The sequence below is a fragment of the Zootoca vivipara genome, chromosome 5 (assembly GCF_963506605.1).
Source record: "Zootoca vivipara chromosome 5, rZooViv1.1, whole genome shotgun sequence".
NCBI classification, from domain to species: Eukaryota; Metazoa; Chordata; class Lepidosauria; order Squamata; family Lacertidae; genus Zootoca; species Zootoca vivipara.
Window position 1 is genome coordinate 33,632,995 of NC_083280.1, and position 16,703 is coordinate 33,649,697.

Below are 16,703 nucleotides of genomic sequence, written 5' to 3' on the forward strand. Positions count from 1 at the left end.
AGCTGCAGACATCCATATTCCTGACCTTAAGTCAATATGGCTGGCTTTAGCTTACTGGCCTAGTCAAGTTCACTAAGGGGAATACAAATGATCTAGACAGCAGCTTTGTTTTGTTTCTACTAATTGCTGAAATTAAAAGTTAACTTGCATTGAAAGCAATATCATAACTGCTGTAATTTGCATTTATTGTGAATTCTAATTTGCATGGAGCTGGTGCTTTCAAGCATACATAAGCTGGTGACAATTTACTTACTGTCAGGAGCCCGGAGGAGACAGCCATGCAGTGGGCAGTAAAAGTATCTATGCCTACAAAGGAGTTCTATAAAGGAGTCGCAGATTCCACTAATTATATTCCTATTAGATTGACAGAAAAGTGAGTAAAACAAATTGCTACCATTAAAATAAAAAGGGGGGAATGAGTTATACTCTGTTTGGAGGAAAGTTCATCATTAGTATTATATGTCACAGTTCTCATTGATACCACACTGGGCACGTGGCTGAGTTACATATATACATTATACTTCAGTCATGTTGTATATAAATTGCAAACAGATTTTTACGTGTTTTTACGTCTCTGCTCTATAGGTACTACCGTAGTGGTAACTTGGAAAAGTTAAAGAAATACCCCTTTGGCCACCTTGTTAAGTTTACAAGATAAATGCAACACACAAACACTCATGTTTTGGGTGGTGGGTTTTTTTGGGGGGGGGGCAAAGTTCTATTACTCCCCATAAAAGATGCAGAAAAAAAGATCTCTTTCATAGGGAGCAAATATATTTTTGAAAAAACCCCAAGGGAGACAGCACAGCACTAGGCTAGCAATCTGCTCAGCAAATTGGAACTGCATGCTTTATGCAGTAGTTCATCAAATTTGTATCTTCTCATAAGCCTTGTCTTGGTTGTCTATTGATTGATAGCATGTTACACCCCTCCTTTCATCAAGAAGATGGCCTCCAGTCATTTCCAGTATATAAAAATGCAACTCAATAAATGAATAGGCAGATAAAACGGTATGATAAGAGAGCAAATTCCCAGTTTTAAATAACAACAAATAAATTTGAAGTCAGCCCTGTTGCATTTAATGGCTCAAGTAAGGGTGCATGGAAATACAGCAAGGATGAGGAATCTCCACCCCATGGGTCACTGTCAAATTGAGCTTGTGAGGCCATTTGCCCCCAAACCATGCCTCCTACCATATATCCGACAGCATATATCTGACATCAAGTCGGCTGGATTGGCTGCAGAACCAAATTCCCTCTTTGCCCTGTTTAGGGCTTTGAAGTCCTGTCTATTATCACCGGACATCAGATGATTCACAAGTAGGTAGCCCAACTCACCTGTCAAATTTGACCCATGACGGATAGGGAAGGGAAGGATCCAGTGCATTGTCCAAATCAGGCTCCCACCTCTGAATTACAGCCTAAAAAGGATATCAGCTTAAAGAACAGGGTAGATTTCATCTGGCACCTTTTAAAAAATGGCAAAGAAGGCACCAAGTGAACGTGTCTGGGAAGTCTGCGATTTTTGGTGCCACCAAGGATCCCCAGATCGTACACTGTTTAACGCTTTAAAGATCAAATCATGTACAGCATGTGTGCTATAAAGAGTCCCACCCCCCTCCTCCATATCTGCAGCAGGCTGCAAAATGTGTCTGAAAAGTGTTTTGAAGCATTCTGCTTTTTTATCCAATTACATGTTTTTTCAAACCTATTCTTCATTCAGACTGTCATGTTTCCAAAGGCTTTTAAAAGAGTCACCATGCTACAGTTCACCGATGAACCCACACAATACGGTTTAAAAGGGAGGAATGTCTCAGAATGCTGATATGCCAAAAAAGGGGGGGGGGGACAGAAAATTATTATTGTGAGCCTTTTTTCGTGTACACGGTCTGTATCTAGGTCCTTAATCATGCCTGGCCTAGCTAATGTGGTCTTTCTAGCCCAGGTGCATCTTTTTAGCATCCTCATGATAGAATTATAGACCTTGTCACACGCAGCCCACAAGCCATTGAGACAAACAGGAATGCCATAAAATTGATTTGTTCCTCCACAATAGTGAGATACAAGTGGACTTTCTTTTTCTTCCCTGTAGTGAGTGCCAAAGCAATATGGGTTGCAGACAATCCACTACAATCCATTCCTATCCTGCTCATAACTTGCAATGATTTGGCATTTAGTTGAAATTCAAGAAGTGGGGAAAGCAAGGAAATGTGCTATCAGATCGCACAGCATACGCAGCTTGCCCCTTAGCATTTCCAACATTGCCTCTCCATGCATGTATTTTGAGGAAATGGTTGTAAGGAAACTTGGCAGAAAATGGATACTTTCGTGTGCATGCATAGGCACATGTCAAACTTTAGAATTATCACCATTCATTCATTCATTTTACTCCACCCATCTGACTGGATTGCCCCAATGCCCCAGCCACTCTGGGCTGCTTTCAACAAAATACAGCATCAAACATTTAAAATTCCCTGAAAATTCCCTGAAACCACAGGGTGGTTTTCAATATAAAAACACAAAAATGCTTATTTCTGAGTAGTCTGATCTTAAAAAATAACTGTCTGTGTCCTTTTTTCCAGTTACTTTTCTACATACTGTTTTAAAATGGAAGACGAGAAATGTAACAGCATGCACGATTCTCTGTCAAAACCAATGTTAGCTTTAACTGGAGTCAATCAAGCACAAACGGTCCTACACCATCAAATTCTTAGTTTAGTCACATTAGTTAAGTTAAGCTGATTAAGTGCTTGGAAAGGGCATACTATTTCACAGTATCCTAACATTATGTATTATGTGGGCATGGCCGGCAGTTCCTGGTCATAACTTTCTTTTGTTAGGGGGATTTCTAGCTACCGGTAATGCCTCAAGATGTCTGGCTGATTTTTCTTCAAGTGGGTGGAGGGGTGGATCTCAATAAGTCTGCATGAAAACCCATATGCACATTTCTCTTGTTATACAAGATCTGTTTGAAACGAAGCAGACTGGTCTAAGCTAGACTGAAATTTTCCTACAGGTTATGGGTTATAAACCACTCTCCATTCAGAGAATATGCAAGAAGTATACAGAACCAGCCTATAAAACAGTTAAAATCATGCTTCAAGTCACAGTATGCTTTCACACTGGGTTGTGCGGCACCACCATCATGTGAACGTGAAGGGATGTAAGGGGAACAGCTTCTAGATACCCTGCTGCAGAACTGCATTGGGTGTGATACAGCAGTAGCAATACCTTGAATCTAGCATGGTAGCAAATTGGCAGTCAGTGCACCCCTTTCAACGGAGATGTTAGTGAGAGGTTGCCCCAAACAGCAACCATTCAGTAATGTTTTGCACTAGCTGCAGCTTTCAGACAAAATTCAAGGGAAGCCCTAAGTTAAAGGGCATTGCAGTAGTCAAACCAAATGCGAAACAGGTACTGACAGATTCCTTCACCTCTAGCTGCAAGCATCTGTGAAGGAAGGAGTGTCTCTCTGTGGAGAACTGATGCAGGGGCAGGGGAAATGCCACTTGTGGAAGTGCTATGCTGTGTGTCTTAATCTATGCTCAGCTTTATATTGGCAAAGAAACCTAAATGTTATACACATACACAAAACACACCATAGGTCTCCGGTAATGTCTCCTTCCAAATTTGTTTGTTAGCTTTGTATCCTACCAAATGATGCTCAAGGTGGCTAGCAGCAGCAAAAAAGAAGTTAAAGACAATAAAACAGTCAAAAACAGTACATCAAGAGGGATAAAATGCATCAACTAAAATGATTTTAAAAGACAACCAATTGACCTGCAGCATATTTACAGTGGACAAAGTAAGTCAGCATATTAATGACAAAGAGCTCTGCAATCCTGGGCAACCTCACCAAGCAGTTTCATATAGATGTTAAATAGCACGGGGAGCAAGATGGAGCCATGAGGGACAATGGCCAAGCAATCTAACAGGACTTCCCCCATCACCACCTTCTGGAGGCATCCATCCAAGAATGACTGAGACCACTGTATAATGCTGCCTCCAAGTGCCAGGCTACTAGCCAGTCCAAAAGGATACCCACACTGATGGCCCTGAAAGCCTCCAAGATGTAGTTTTCACCATAGATGAACCAAGGCAACAACAGCTATCTTAATTTCATAACCAGGCCTGAATCCAAATGGAAATTGATCTAAAATAATCCTTTTCATCCAGGAACACTGAGCTGAGATACCACCAATTTGTTGGGGCCAATTCTTGTTGCCTTTGTGTTGTTGTTGTTGGTGGTGGTGGTGTGTGTGTGTGTTCACATACAGAGTTCCTTCCATGGCTGCTACTGCCTCAGTTTGCCTTTAACTGTTTGGTTTTCAACATGTTTTAATGTAAAACCCACAGCGGGCAAAGGAATCACACTTGGCCAGGGATAACTGCAGTGCCCATGCAGCAGATAATTCTATCAGGAAACTGTAGCTAAAGGAGTTGTGAGATCTGTCTTCCATCAGAGAATTTATATCTAGCATCCTGACAGCAGCACCAAGTACTGGTTGATATTTCACTCCCATGGTGTCTTTTGTTAACAAGCTGTTTTGTTTTCTAAGTGGTATACTCTAAGGGATGAGAAGTGTATCCGCTCAAAGTTTAGAAACGGGGAGAGTTGTTCAGCTTTCAAGACAGGTGTTATCTCCAGGGTGAACACATGTTGCCTTCTAGGGAATTCTCTATGCCTGCTGTGCACAGTTATCCTTGCCTGTTCTTTTCCCATAGGCAGCGTTCTGGTCCCTTATGTTGTTGATGCTGAGCGCCACTGGGAAACACTTATAATAATTTAAAGAAGCATGTTTATTTTAAGAGAATGAATTTCAACAGGGAAGATTTAGTACGTTTCATGCGCAATTGGAAATGGAACCAGCAGTATTAGTACTAGAAGCTATGAAACTAAATTACATTTTAAAGGAAATGCTCATCTTCCAGCTAGGAGCCACCATGCAAAACATTCTAGTTAGCAAAGAATAATGCATAATGAAGTTTCCCTGGGCGTGGGGTAACCAAAACATTTTCTTTCCTATGCGTAAACTCCAGTAGGACTCTCTCCCCCACACCATAGCTCCAGGATATGTGGATTGCAAAAGAAAGGAAGACTGCCTTCCCTAAACATTTAATCTGAGATTTAAATGTTTCTGAATTCATTAGTGAACTTCAGTAACATTACAGTGTTTCAATGCTTTCCAGGGCTCTTTTGCAAATACAGTCATATCTCAGTTTAAGTACACCTCGGTTTGAGTATTTTCAGATTAAGTACTCCGCGGACCCGTCTGGGACTGATTAATCCACTTTCCATTACTTTCAATGTGAAAGTTTGCTTCAGGTTAAGTACGCTTCAGGTTAAGTACAGACTTCCGGAACCAATTGTGTTTGTAAACTGAGGTACCACTGTACAGGGGGTGTCAATGACTTGTGCTTTTCCATCCACTGTAATGTACAAAAGAGCACATTGCACGTCTCCTCCATGGGACTGGGGAGGGAAGCGTGAACTCCCAGTATAGAAATACAGTCAGACCTCGGTTTAAGTACGCCTCGGTTTAATAATAATAATAATAATAATAATAATTTATTATTTATACCCCACCCATCTGGCTGGGTTTCCCCAGCCATTCTGGGCGGCTTCCAACCGAATATTTAAAACAGTACAGCATCAAACATTTAAAACTTCCCTAAACAGGGCCGCCTTCAGTTGTCTTCTAAATGTAAAATAGTTGCTTATTGCCTTGACATCTGCTGGGAGGGCGTTCCACAGGGCGGGTGCCACAGGGCGGGTTTCAGTATTTTCAGTTTAAGTACTCCACGGACCTGTCTGGAATGGATTAATCCACTTTCCATTACTTTCAATGGGAAAGTTTGCTTCAGGTTAAGTACGCTTCAGGTTAAGTATGGACTTCCGGAACCAATTACACTCATACCTCGGGTTAAGTATGCTTCAGGTTGAGTACTCTGCGGACCCATCTGGGACTGATTAATCCACTTTCCATTACTTTCAATGTGAAAGCTTCAGGTTAAGTACGCTTCAATTTAAGTACTCCATGGACTGTCTGGAACAGATTAATCCACTTTCCATTACATTCAGTGGGAAAGTTCGCTTCAGGTTAAGTATGCTTCAGGTTAAGTACAGATTTCCAGAACCAATTGTGTTTGTAAACCGAGGTACCACTGTAGCTTAAATATATGTGTTTTCCTGTTGCACATTACAGTAGAAGTGTTAAGACAGGGGTCCCCAAACTACGGCCCCCGGGCCGGATGCGGCCCAATCGGCCTTCCAATCCGGCCCGCGACGACCCCCGCCGCCCGCTGCCGCCGCCCGCTCTCACGGCGCGCGGCGCAGCGGCGATCTAAAAAATCGGCAAAAAATCGCCGAAAATCCTTTGTGCGCATGCGTACGGGCCTCTCCCGACCCGGAAGAGATCATTTCTGGTGCACTTCCGGGTCGGGGGAGGCCCATACGCATGCGCACAAGCGATTTTCGCCGGTTTTTTTTCCGCCCGTGTGCGTGTGCGCATGCGCACGGGCGCGCACTCCCCCGCCCTCCGGCCCGCTGCGCGCGCACTCCCCTGCCGTCCGGCCCACCGCGCGGTCGGCGCGGCACCGGCCCGCCGCTCGGTAAGTCTGGGGACCCCTGTGTTAAGATAAGAAACAAAGGCACTCATGATTCCTCACTTTCCTGCAGTTGGTGAAAGAGGTCTCATGAAATTTGGGTGGTGTTAAAATATTATACACATCTGACTTAGGGTGGATGTACATGTTGCTTCAGCAAATTCAGGTTGTCAGATCTATGTTTATAGAGGCAATGTGAACGTGGAAGAGAGGAAACATTTATAGGATTCATATTTACATTTATCAAAGGATTCAAAGGAAAGGAAAAGTGCTAGGCACTTTTATTCTCAAAACATTTTTGAGGTCACAGCAGGTCACCATCGGTTCAAACCATTCCTTCAGGCCAGATGGTAAAAGTATGCTAAATCCATTTAAAACCTTCTATAAATCCTAATACAGTCATACCTCGTGTTGCGTTAGGTTCATGTTGCGTCTTTTCAGCTTGTGGACGCAGCAAACCCAGACGTGTATACATCTGGGTTTCGCCGAGTGTGCGTGGGCAGAAGCACTCTATCGCGCTCCACGCTTGCACAGAAGCGCTTCTCTAGTTGCGGACTTTTCGGGGTGCAAATGGCACCCTGGAATGGATCGTTTCTGCAACTAGAGGTGCCACTGTATGTTATATCCACATTATACCCAGCTAACACAATGAGGACAGCCTGCCTCTTAATTTAACTTTTCCTACTAATCCTATCAGAGATCAGTCTCCTCCATTAATCAGAAGAATAAGAAAAAAGATGTCCACATTTAGCTAGCTAGCTAAAAACCTTTTCGCTTTTAGCCAGTGTGGTGTAGTGGTTAAGAGTGGTAGACTCGTAATCTGGGGAACCGGGTTTGCGTCTCCGCTCCTCCACATGCAGCTGCTGGGTGACCTTGGGCGAGTCACACTTCTTTGAAGTCTCTCAGACCCACCCACCTCACAGAGTGTTTGTTGTGGGGGAGGAAGGGAAAGGAGAATGTTAGCCACTTTGAGACTCCTTAGGGTAGTGATAAAGTGGGATATCAAATCCAAACTCTTCTTCTTCTTTTCAGGAACTAACCAAAGACACTAACCAACGAAACAAACGCATCTAAAAATCAAAACATTGGTTTTGAAATAATTTCAAAGTCTATTAAAGCAGTAGCATTCAAATAGAATCAGCAGGAAGTTCAGGTGCTTCGATCCCAAGGCATGTTCTCCTCTTCCATCAACAGCACAGTTGATTCCAAGGAAGTTCACCAACCAATGGTTGGGCAGCCCTTCTCTCACTTGGATCACCTCACCCTGCAGGGCCGGCCCACCCAATATAGGGAGGCAATGGGAGGTGATCACCTCAGGCAGCAGGATAATAATAATAATAATTTATTATTTATACCCCGCCCATCTGGCCGGGTTCCCCCAGCCACTCTGGGCGGCTTCCAACAAAACAGAAATTCTAAAATACAGGATCTGCAGGGGCAGCACAGAATTATCCTCTGCTGCTGCTGCTGCGGTAGCAGCAACAACTGCAGCACACCCCTTGGAGGCCAGATCTGCCCACCCAATGCCACTTCTGCAGTGGCCTCTTGGTCAATAGGAGACACTGCTGGTCTCGTAGGAAGTGCTGCTACTACATCTTTATTTCCCCCTTGTTCGTGGTGTAGATCTTCACTCATCACTTTCTTTTGAACTAACTAGCCAGATAATGGGCTGCAGGCTTACCATTTATGTTATCACAGGAGTAAGCGTTTCTATCTATATATTTGGGGACTGGCTGGTCTGAATCCAATGTCTTGTGTTTGGGAGGGAGTGGGAAAGGACACGGGGAATATTCAGTCAGGCGTTGGTCCTTTGTTACCAGGGTTTGTACAGCCCTGTGCAAATCTTACCGAAGTGAATGGAGATCGTGTTGCATTTAGCATGGTGTGTGCCTTATTTGAACTGTCTGGGGAAGTAGACACAGTATTAATAAAAGAGCCAAAAAAACACCCCTTACTACAGTCATACGCTTCCCAAAGATCGGGGGTGGGGGGAAATGGGTTACTGGAAAGCATCGATTATGAGAATGCTGGGTTAAGAAGTCCCTTGCCTTCTGTCTTTCTGAAGCCATGCTAAATCACTTGAAAGAAAGATTGGTAAAAAGGAACGATAAAAACCGCTGCATTTTCCCAAGGTCAATTGGCTTTGTAGCCAAAGATTGGAAATGCTGAACAGCGGCTCCTCCTGCTGGTTGAAAAAAGCTGCTTGTGCCTTGTCAACAGAATCCGTGGTAGTGAGGAATGATCAAAGTGCTTGTAATGAATCTAGTTATTTCCTGCTTTTGAACTGGGCATTAGACAGGCACAACTTTTTTTTCCTGGCTACATCTGTGCTAAATGCATGTGTAATTCCGCTGACTTCTGTTAAACTAGCTCCGATTAGCATAAGCTGTGTGAATTCTATAATGCAGCACATCATTTGTTGACCAAGTCTATCCTTTCCACGCCCTATCAAGTCGACAGGTTATGCATACAGACAGGAGCTGAACTATAGTGGAGTTTATGATTCCTTAGCTTTTACGATGTGTTTTTCTCACTGTGGATTGTTTTTAAAACTCCCCTTCTTTTAACCCAAGTATATCTACTGTGTAAAAAAAACAACAGAAATCGGAGAAACCAAATTGATGGGTATTTTTAATAGTTTATTCAATATTTTCACATTTCAATATCCAACAGTTCCCCTTAGTTTTCCCTCCTCACCTTCCACTGTCTATCTCCCTCAACCAAAGATGTTCCTCTTTTAAATAGTTTAGCTAACTCTACTAAAATAAAAAGAACAATGCAAAATAAAATAATCTATACAACATAAAAATCATATTGTGGAGGAGTGATTTGCTAATTGTATTATTGAGCCAAATCGGATCCTATAGTTTGCATTGCTTGCATTGTATGAATTCTGACTGTATGGCTGTAGCCCTGGGATGTCTTGTTTAGAATGCTTTCAGTGCTTCTGTGTCTCTGCACCAAAGTGTGTCAAAGGGCAAAGCAAAAAGGAACAGGATGCCCAGCTCAAGGCTGGATGATGGCTGGCTTTGTCTGACGTGCAGTCTGATGCGCAGAACAGGCAAGATAAGCCAAGGCTGCTTGAGGCAAGCACCGGGGCAGCATTAGTCAGCATGTGTTTACACACATGGCGTAATATGTGTTTATGAGAACAACTGGACACAGGAAGATGTGCACACCCCCTTGCATGCGTGACCCCCTTGCGTACGCACTCTTACAGAGGATGGGGAAAGAGCCCAAAAGAAGGGTATAAAAAAGCTTTGCAATTTGTGTTGCTTTACTCCTGTCGTGAAACATGGGTCACCAGGAGTCTCTCTATATAGAGATTAAAGCTCTTTCTCTGAAACTGAACCCCCGGTGTCGTTTTGACTATCTCTGTCCTGCTTGGGGCAACTAAAGGACCCTTTACTAGCTGATAAGGCTACAATATAAATAATAATAAATAGATTAAATAATAGTCTATTCAGGGTGATGTGTTTCCCATTCCATTGGGTTTCAGGTATCATTCTGCAAAGGGAGAAATCCTTTAGCAAGATCTGCTGGGATAAGCAGGTTAGGCACTAATGAATCTCTCAATTGGAAGGCTACACCAGTCTATCTCCCTCATTCTTGGTTCATTAGGAAATATGCCAGTTGCCTTCTTATGGAAGAAGCTGCAATAATAATAATAATAATAATAATAATAATAATAATAATAATAATAATAATAATAATATTGCTCCTCCATTCAATATTGACCCCAACTGGGTTTTAGCTGATGAATTTAAAAGTTACCATCATACATTTTTTTTAATGCATTTTACTAGACCTGTGTGATGTGGGATGGAGATAAACTTCTTTGTGTACAGAAAGGAGAAAAAGAAGGCCGTGGCTGGACCCAGTGGATTGAAGGGGACGAAATGCACTTGGTAAGGACATGCAATGTTTCAGATATATTTCCCTCACCTCTCTCCACTCCCCAAAGTCTTTATTTGTTCATATGGCTATATGCAATAATCTGCAATTTGCTTGTGCATTATGCTGGCTAACTCTGGAGTAATTAAGCATTGGCATTGTGTTTGATTTACTTCTAAGGCAATAATCTCTTACGTGTCCCCATCATAAATAGCAGCATTCGAAATTCATATTAACTCTCAAATTGCTTTGATCTGTTTACACAGGAGAAAGCATGTAATAGAAGTGCCCTTGACTCACTCTGTGATACAAAATGGTGTGTAGATGGGGAAGATATTTGCATCCCAAAGCACATGTCATAAGTGGAGGGAGCTATTTCCTTTTCTTTTTAAGACTAGAATTTTTTTATAGCTTAGGAAATGAAAGAGAGCAATTCCATTTTGAAAGTATTATCTTCTTTCTAACCATTATTTCTGACTTTCTGAGATAGTAGGACCTAATAAAGTTTATTGCTGCTGCTTTTTCAAGTACCGTGTTGTTTATAGCCCTCTTGAGAACTTACTGCCTACTAAATGCACTTCACCATTTGTTTAGGATGCTAACTTGGTAAACATCCAGGTGAGCCATTGAGATTGTAGATGGATGGAGCTTTCAAGTTTGAATTTCCATCAAAGCCAACAGGACGAACAGTAGTAAAAGAGAGAGAGAGAGATAGTTGGGTTGGAACTTGGAGACATGTCTCTGAATCTCACTGCAGCCTTTATTGCATAACTTTCAACTTCTTCGCCTTCTGTAAAATGAGACAACAATTTCAACGCCAATACTCTAATCCTAGGAATATTTAATTGGAAGCTGGTCCTATTGATTCTAATAGGAAATAAGGTAAACACAAAGTACAGGCGATACAAGGTGGATCAGCAACGACGCAACAGACAGGTTGCCGGCGTTTAAGACCTGTTTCGCCCAATATTGGGCTTCTTCAGTGGTATCTTCTTTCTGTTATTTTAATACATTCAAGTTAAGTTCGTTAGTATTTAAACAAAATATCTAAATAGGTGTTTGGACAAATGAATTTGTACAAGCAATACTTACAGTGAAAGTACAGTTTCTTATTTAGGCTTAGGCCACAGTGTTTTCTTGTTAATTTTGCAAATTCACTAACAACAAAAATAGAATACTGATTTCAGTTATACACATTATTAAGAACAGATATCTAAACCAAACATATTAGAAATTAATACTTACACATCTTGTATTCTTTGTATTCTTAGTTAGAATGTGTTATTTTGATACATTCAAATTAAATTCGTTAGTATATTCAAATTGGGGTTTGGAAAAGCGAATTTATACAAGCAATACTTACAATGAAAGTATTTACGGTAGTAAAAGAGAGAGAGAGAGAGTTGGGTTGGAACTTGGAGACATGTCTCTGAATCTCACTGCAGCCTTTATTGCATAACTTTCAACTTCTTCGCCTTCTGTAAAATGAGACAACAATTTCAACGCCAATACTCTAATCCTAGGAATATTTAATTGGAAGCCGGTCCTATTGATTCTAATGGCATGTGCTTCCAAGAGAGGCTCTGTGCAGGCATTGTAATTTGGGAGGGCAGCTGGAGAAGCAGGCTATTTCTGCTCCCTCTGCTGCTTATAAAGTTATAAAGTCCAGGGTCCACGCACACTTCAGACAGTGGACACTAGTGCACTTATTCCTGCTGTCCCCATACATTTACAGTTTCCTAATTATATGGGACTTAAGTGAAATTAGGATCTCATCCTTAGGGGCAAACTAGGTATTGATAATAATGTATTGTGATGATCAGGCCAATGTCAGCTTTCTACTCGGGATGAGTAACAGCTGGCAGTGACCATTTTTACCAGGAGCACATTGAAGAGTTGACCTTTCCTGTGGTGCCAATCTGGATTGAGCCCCCATGAAGCTGTTGTTTTAAAAGTAAAAGATAAGGCACTTTAAAATGTCAGTGCACACACACATTTAACAGGAAGTTTAGTTCAACCATTATAGTAATATAAAGATGTATGGTGATAATAATGACGCACATAATTTCACACATTTTTAAAAAAAAAAAATGTGATAGCGTTCCCCGTCTACTAATTTTCTGTAGAAGTCATTCCTGAAAGAATCTTCATGATAATCCTCTGGCAAATATGTAGTTTGTTTTGATTAAAGCATTGCCAGGACTGCAGCCATTATCACTACATGGGGGGAAATAACTGGTGTGTCTATTGCAGAGGGTGTTCCTAAATAAAGAATAGGGAATTGGTTTCAGTGTCTCCATCTGTTTGTAATATGGTGCTGCACTCACTTAGGGAGCCCTACTTTACCTTGCCTACTGTAGGCTTCGCTCCGTGCCCCATAAGCACAGGACACTTTTGCCTGGCAGTGCTGTGACCCATAGATTGCAGCAAAATAGAGGCCAAGGTTTAGCCCAGTATCCTGTTTGTGTGGTGGGCTCATGGGAAAAAGCCGTCCCATGAGCCCCCTTGCAAAGGAGAGGGGAATGCCTTAATAAGGGTGCTTCCCCTGGAACTCAGGGCCATTTTGCCTTGAGAACTTCCTGCCTGCCCACCCTCAGGTTAGCACCTTCACTGAGCAATTCTGGGTCGCTGGTTGACAGGGCTGGAAAGGGATATTTCTTTGTTAGGCAAAGAACATTGTTTGTATGAGGGCGGAAATGGCATTGAGCAGGATCAACATAGTACAGGGGGGGTCCCCATAAGGAGCCTGAGGACATAACTAATCATGGCACTCCCAAGCTCGGGTTGGGGTATCTGCCTGGTAGAAATCTGCACCATGGTCACCCAGTGAGACCTTGCTTGCTTGGCTTGCACCATGGCAAGGTTCAACACTGGCTAACTTGCACAGAACAGGTTTGGGGAGGTCCAAACCCGGCAGATCCATTCCATCAACATGGGGCTTGTGGAATGATGAACTGATCCTGGGACCCAACACCATGCTAACCCTTGCCCTGCCTGCTGTAGTCAATAAAGATTTGGCCTGATTTTTTCCCATCACTGTTCCACATTCTTGTTATTTTGCTGCTCTCATGGGTCACATAATGTGTCTACTTGGCAAATATTTTTCCACCACCAGAGCTGTAACTTCCTCATGAGACCATAGTTAAGGAGCAGTAACTAGGGGTGTTTTGTGTATATATGTTAGTATACAAAAGAGGGGTGTGTTGGGAGTGGAGTCTCTGGTAACATGATTTGCCGGCAAGCCACTTAGATCCTTGGGTTTCCAAGCCTTACTCTACTCTCCAAGAGTACCTCTACAGTCCCATCTGTGTGTCAGATATGAATCCCTTTGAGTTAATGGAGTTTACTCAAACATAAGTGGACTACAGCATTAGTTACTGACCAAATTCACATCTACTTTCAACTAGTTATGCACATCAGGGGTTTGACTGGGGGGATAGATAGATGATAGATAGATTAGATTAGATTAGATAGATAGATAGATAGATAGACAGACAGATAGATAGACGATAGATAGATATAGATATTTCTAAACTGCCAAATCCTAATCCTCTATTGTTTGTATTTTATTTATGCTTTGTGACAGGTTAAATTATCACTTCTCTTACCTGCTTCTGAAAGCATCATTCATCTTTCCTCCCCTCCTCAAATAAATAAATAAATACCCCTGTTGTGTTATTAATGCATTTGGATATCTCATTTTCACATGCTTGTATCTTTGAGACTTTCTGAATATGTAGGGCATTCGAGCACCATAAAAATTATTCTATGATGCTTCAATAATAATTTTATGGTCCTATTGAACTTCAGACAATCTTCCAAATGTTAATTAATTGATCCTTTTATAACGTCTATTAAGTGATCTGCCATAAGCTTTTGGCATTTATTCACCATTCTTTCCAGGCAGATTATTTTCCAAGTCAGCATTTTTTTAGTTAATTAAAACACACACATCTTATGTTAACTCCCATTCCACTTTAGGCTTTATTTTTCTGCTGCTGTCAAGTCATTCCTTAGTTTCTTCTGAATTGTGATGTCCCCTTCTCTTTAATAGATGGCCCTTTGTTGGGAGATCACACATCCTGGCTGCATTTAGTCCTTTATCAAATCCATTGACACAAAAAATGAACAGAATGTGTGCCAGTATTTTTTTCATTTGTTGAATCACTTCCATTCAGTCTGTCTCAGTTTCTGGTACTTTTTGAAATCTAAAGTGCACTTTCTTCCCTCTTCCAGTTCCATTCAGATCACTCACCTGCTTTAGGTCACTCACCCTAGGAATGGATTTTCCTCAACTAGATTAATATTTTCTATGAAGTGATATCAAAAGTTCTTCTTTAGACTGAGGAAATCATGCCCATAGCATCCAGGTCATTAAAAAAATATATATAGTGTTATCTTATAAAATAGCATTAACTTTGTACAAAAGTATCTCCCTTAAAAATGCAAGTTTGATCTTTTCTAATAAATCAAAGGCATCTCAATTCCTTCCCCCCACCTCTCCTTTTAGGTGCTAATATCCTATTCTCTATGGGGACTACTCAGGTTAAAGGTTAAGAGATTCTAGAAACACCTCCAGAATGCTTCCTTTAGTCTAAAGGGCTTTGGAGTGTATATGTTGGAAGCTTCAACTAGTGCACAAAATGGCTGCTGGATTCTTAAAAGCCCTTTGATCAGTTGCAGACCTTGGGGTCTCAAATTTCAGTGGCGCCCTGTGTGACACCAAAATTCAGCGCCCCCCAACCTCTCACCTTCCATTCTACAACATAATTCCGGTGCCCAGTGCAGGCGAAACAGTGGCACTCCCCTAAATCCACTTCTGGTTTGATCATACTGTGCTGCTCTTTGCCTGCCTGCACTGGGTTCTGCTTTTGTTTCCAGGACCGAGGTGCTGATTTTTAAGTTTAAAAACCAGCTTGGAGCCCCAGTACCTGATAAAAAGCCTCTCCCATATGTTCCTACCCAGCCCACATTGCCATTGCCAAAGGCCCTTCTCAGCCTACTGAGGTGCAATGAGAGAAAGGAGGGAGGATGAGCCACATAGATATAAAAGAGTAGAATGAAGTGTCTTGTTATCTGGATAGGTAATATCTTCATTCATACTGATAAAATATTTTAAAATGTGCCCAGGTAAGCTTTTATGTTTGTGAAAGGGGCACACACTCCCAATGTAATCATTCAGCTATTTCTGTTTGCCTATGAATACTATTTGATTCTGAGGAAGACATCAGTGTTCGTGTATGAAGAACACAGTGTTTGAAGAAGTAGCATTTAAGCATTGACTTTTCTTTTTCAGGAAATAAGAGCTTGTGGCGTCAAATGTAAGCAAGTATTTAAGAAGGTACAGTAATGACCCTGAACCCAGAGGCCAAGAGGGTCGAATAGAATGGATGGACCAACTTACAACCCTGCTAGTGCACAAAAACCTTGTTATTCCTTAACACCTAGAAAGGAGCCCATGGCCAACATCTAGCCATGTCTCATTGGAGCTCTGTAGTGGGTTTTGTTGCATATGTGATATTTTAAAAAGCAATAGTTGAGTCTGAATGAGCATCATCATCATCATCATGTAGAAGTTCAGATTAAAGCTGATAAAACCTGAATTATGTGTGATTTCATTTTTATATAAATATGCAGAATTTTTTGTTTTTAAAAAAGGATTCTCTGTGAAGTTTGATATTCACTTTGACTGCTAAGCATATTGTACCAGAACTGTACATAAAATGCATTGCTGAGTCCAGACTTGCTTAGCTTAAATGGCAGAATCACATAAAGAGTGATCAAGTCTTTTCTCTGGAACTGTTATATTTGAGGAGCTGGCTTAAGTGGACCCCAGCCTATGATGATGGGGGCAGTTGCTGCTGTTGGCAGAGTTTCTCCTAATGGGGTTTTGCTTATGCGTTCATTGCAATGGACTGCCATTTTCCTGCATATGCATTGGGGATAAAATCAATGCACTTATTTATTCTTTAGTTATTGAAGCCTGTTTCACCCATCTCTTCAGATGGGACTCCAAGAACAACTTACAGATCAGTAAAAATATACAAAATGGGACAAGATTTCCCAGGATGGTTTATCGATTTATTATTTATTTTTTGCACCCCACTTTCCAGTCAATAATTGTCTCCCAAATGGCTCACATCAATTAAAAGAGAGAGAGAGACTCTCTGCCACACAAGGAGAGTGAATGGAAAATGCAGAGGA

General features: G+C 41.5%; 1 protein-coding gene across 1 annotated transcript in view; it reads left to right on the forward strand.

The window, feature by feature from the left end:
• Window positions 1–16,092, forward strand: part of NMNAT3 (nicotinamide nucleotide adenylyltransferase 3) — an 80,537-nt gene extending 64,445 nt beyond the window's left edge. The window contains exon 4 of the mRNA XM_060274562.1: window positions 15,796–16,092. Coding sequence (XP_060130545.1) covers window positions 15,796–15,802 — 7 coding nt within the window. The 3' untranslated portion in view covers window positions 15,803–16,092. The remainder of the gene's footprint in view (window positions 1–15,795) is intronic.
• Window positions 16,093–16,703: the final 611 nt, after the last annotated feature.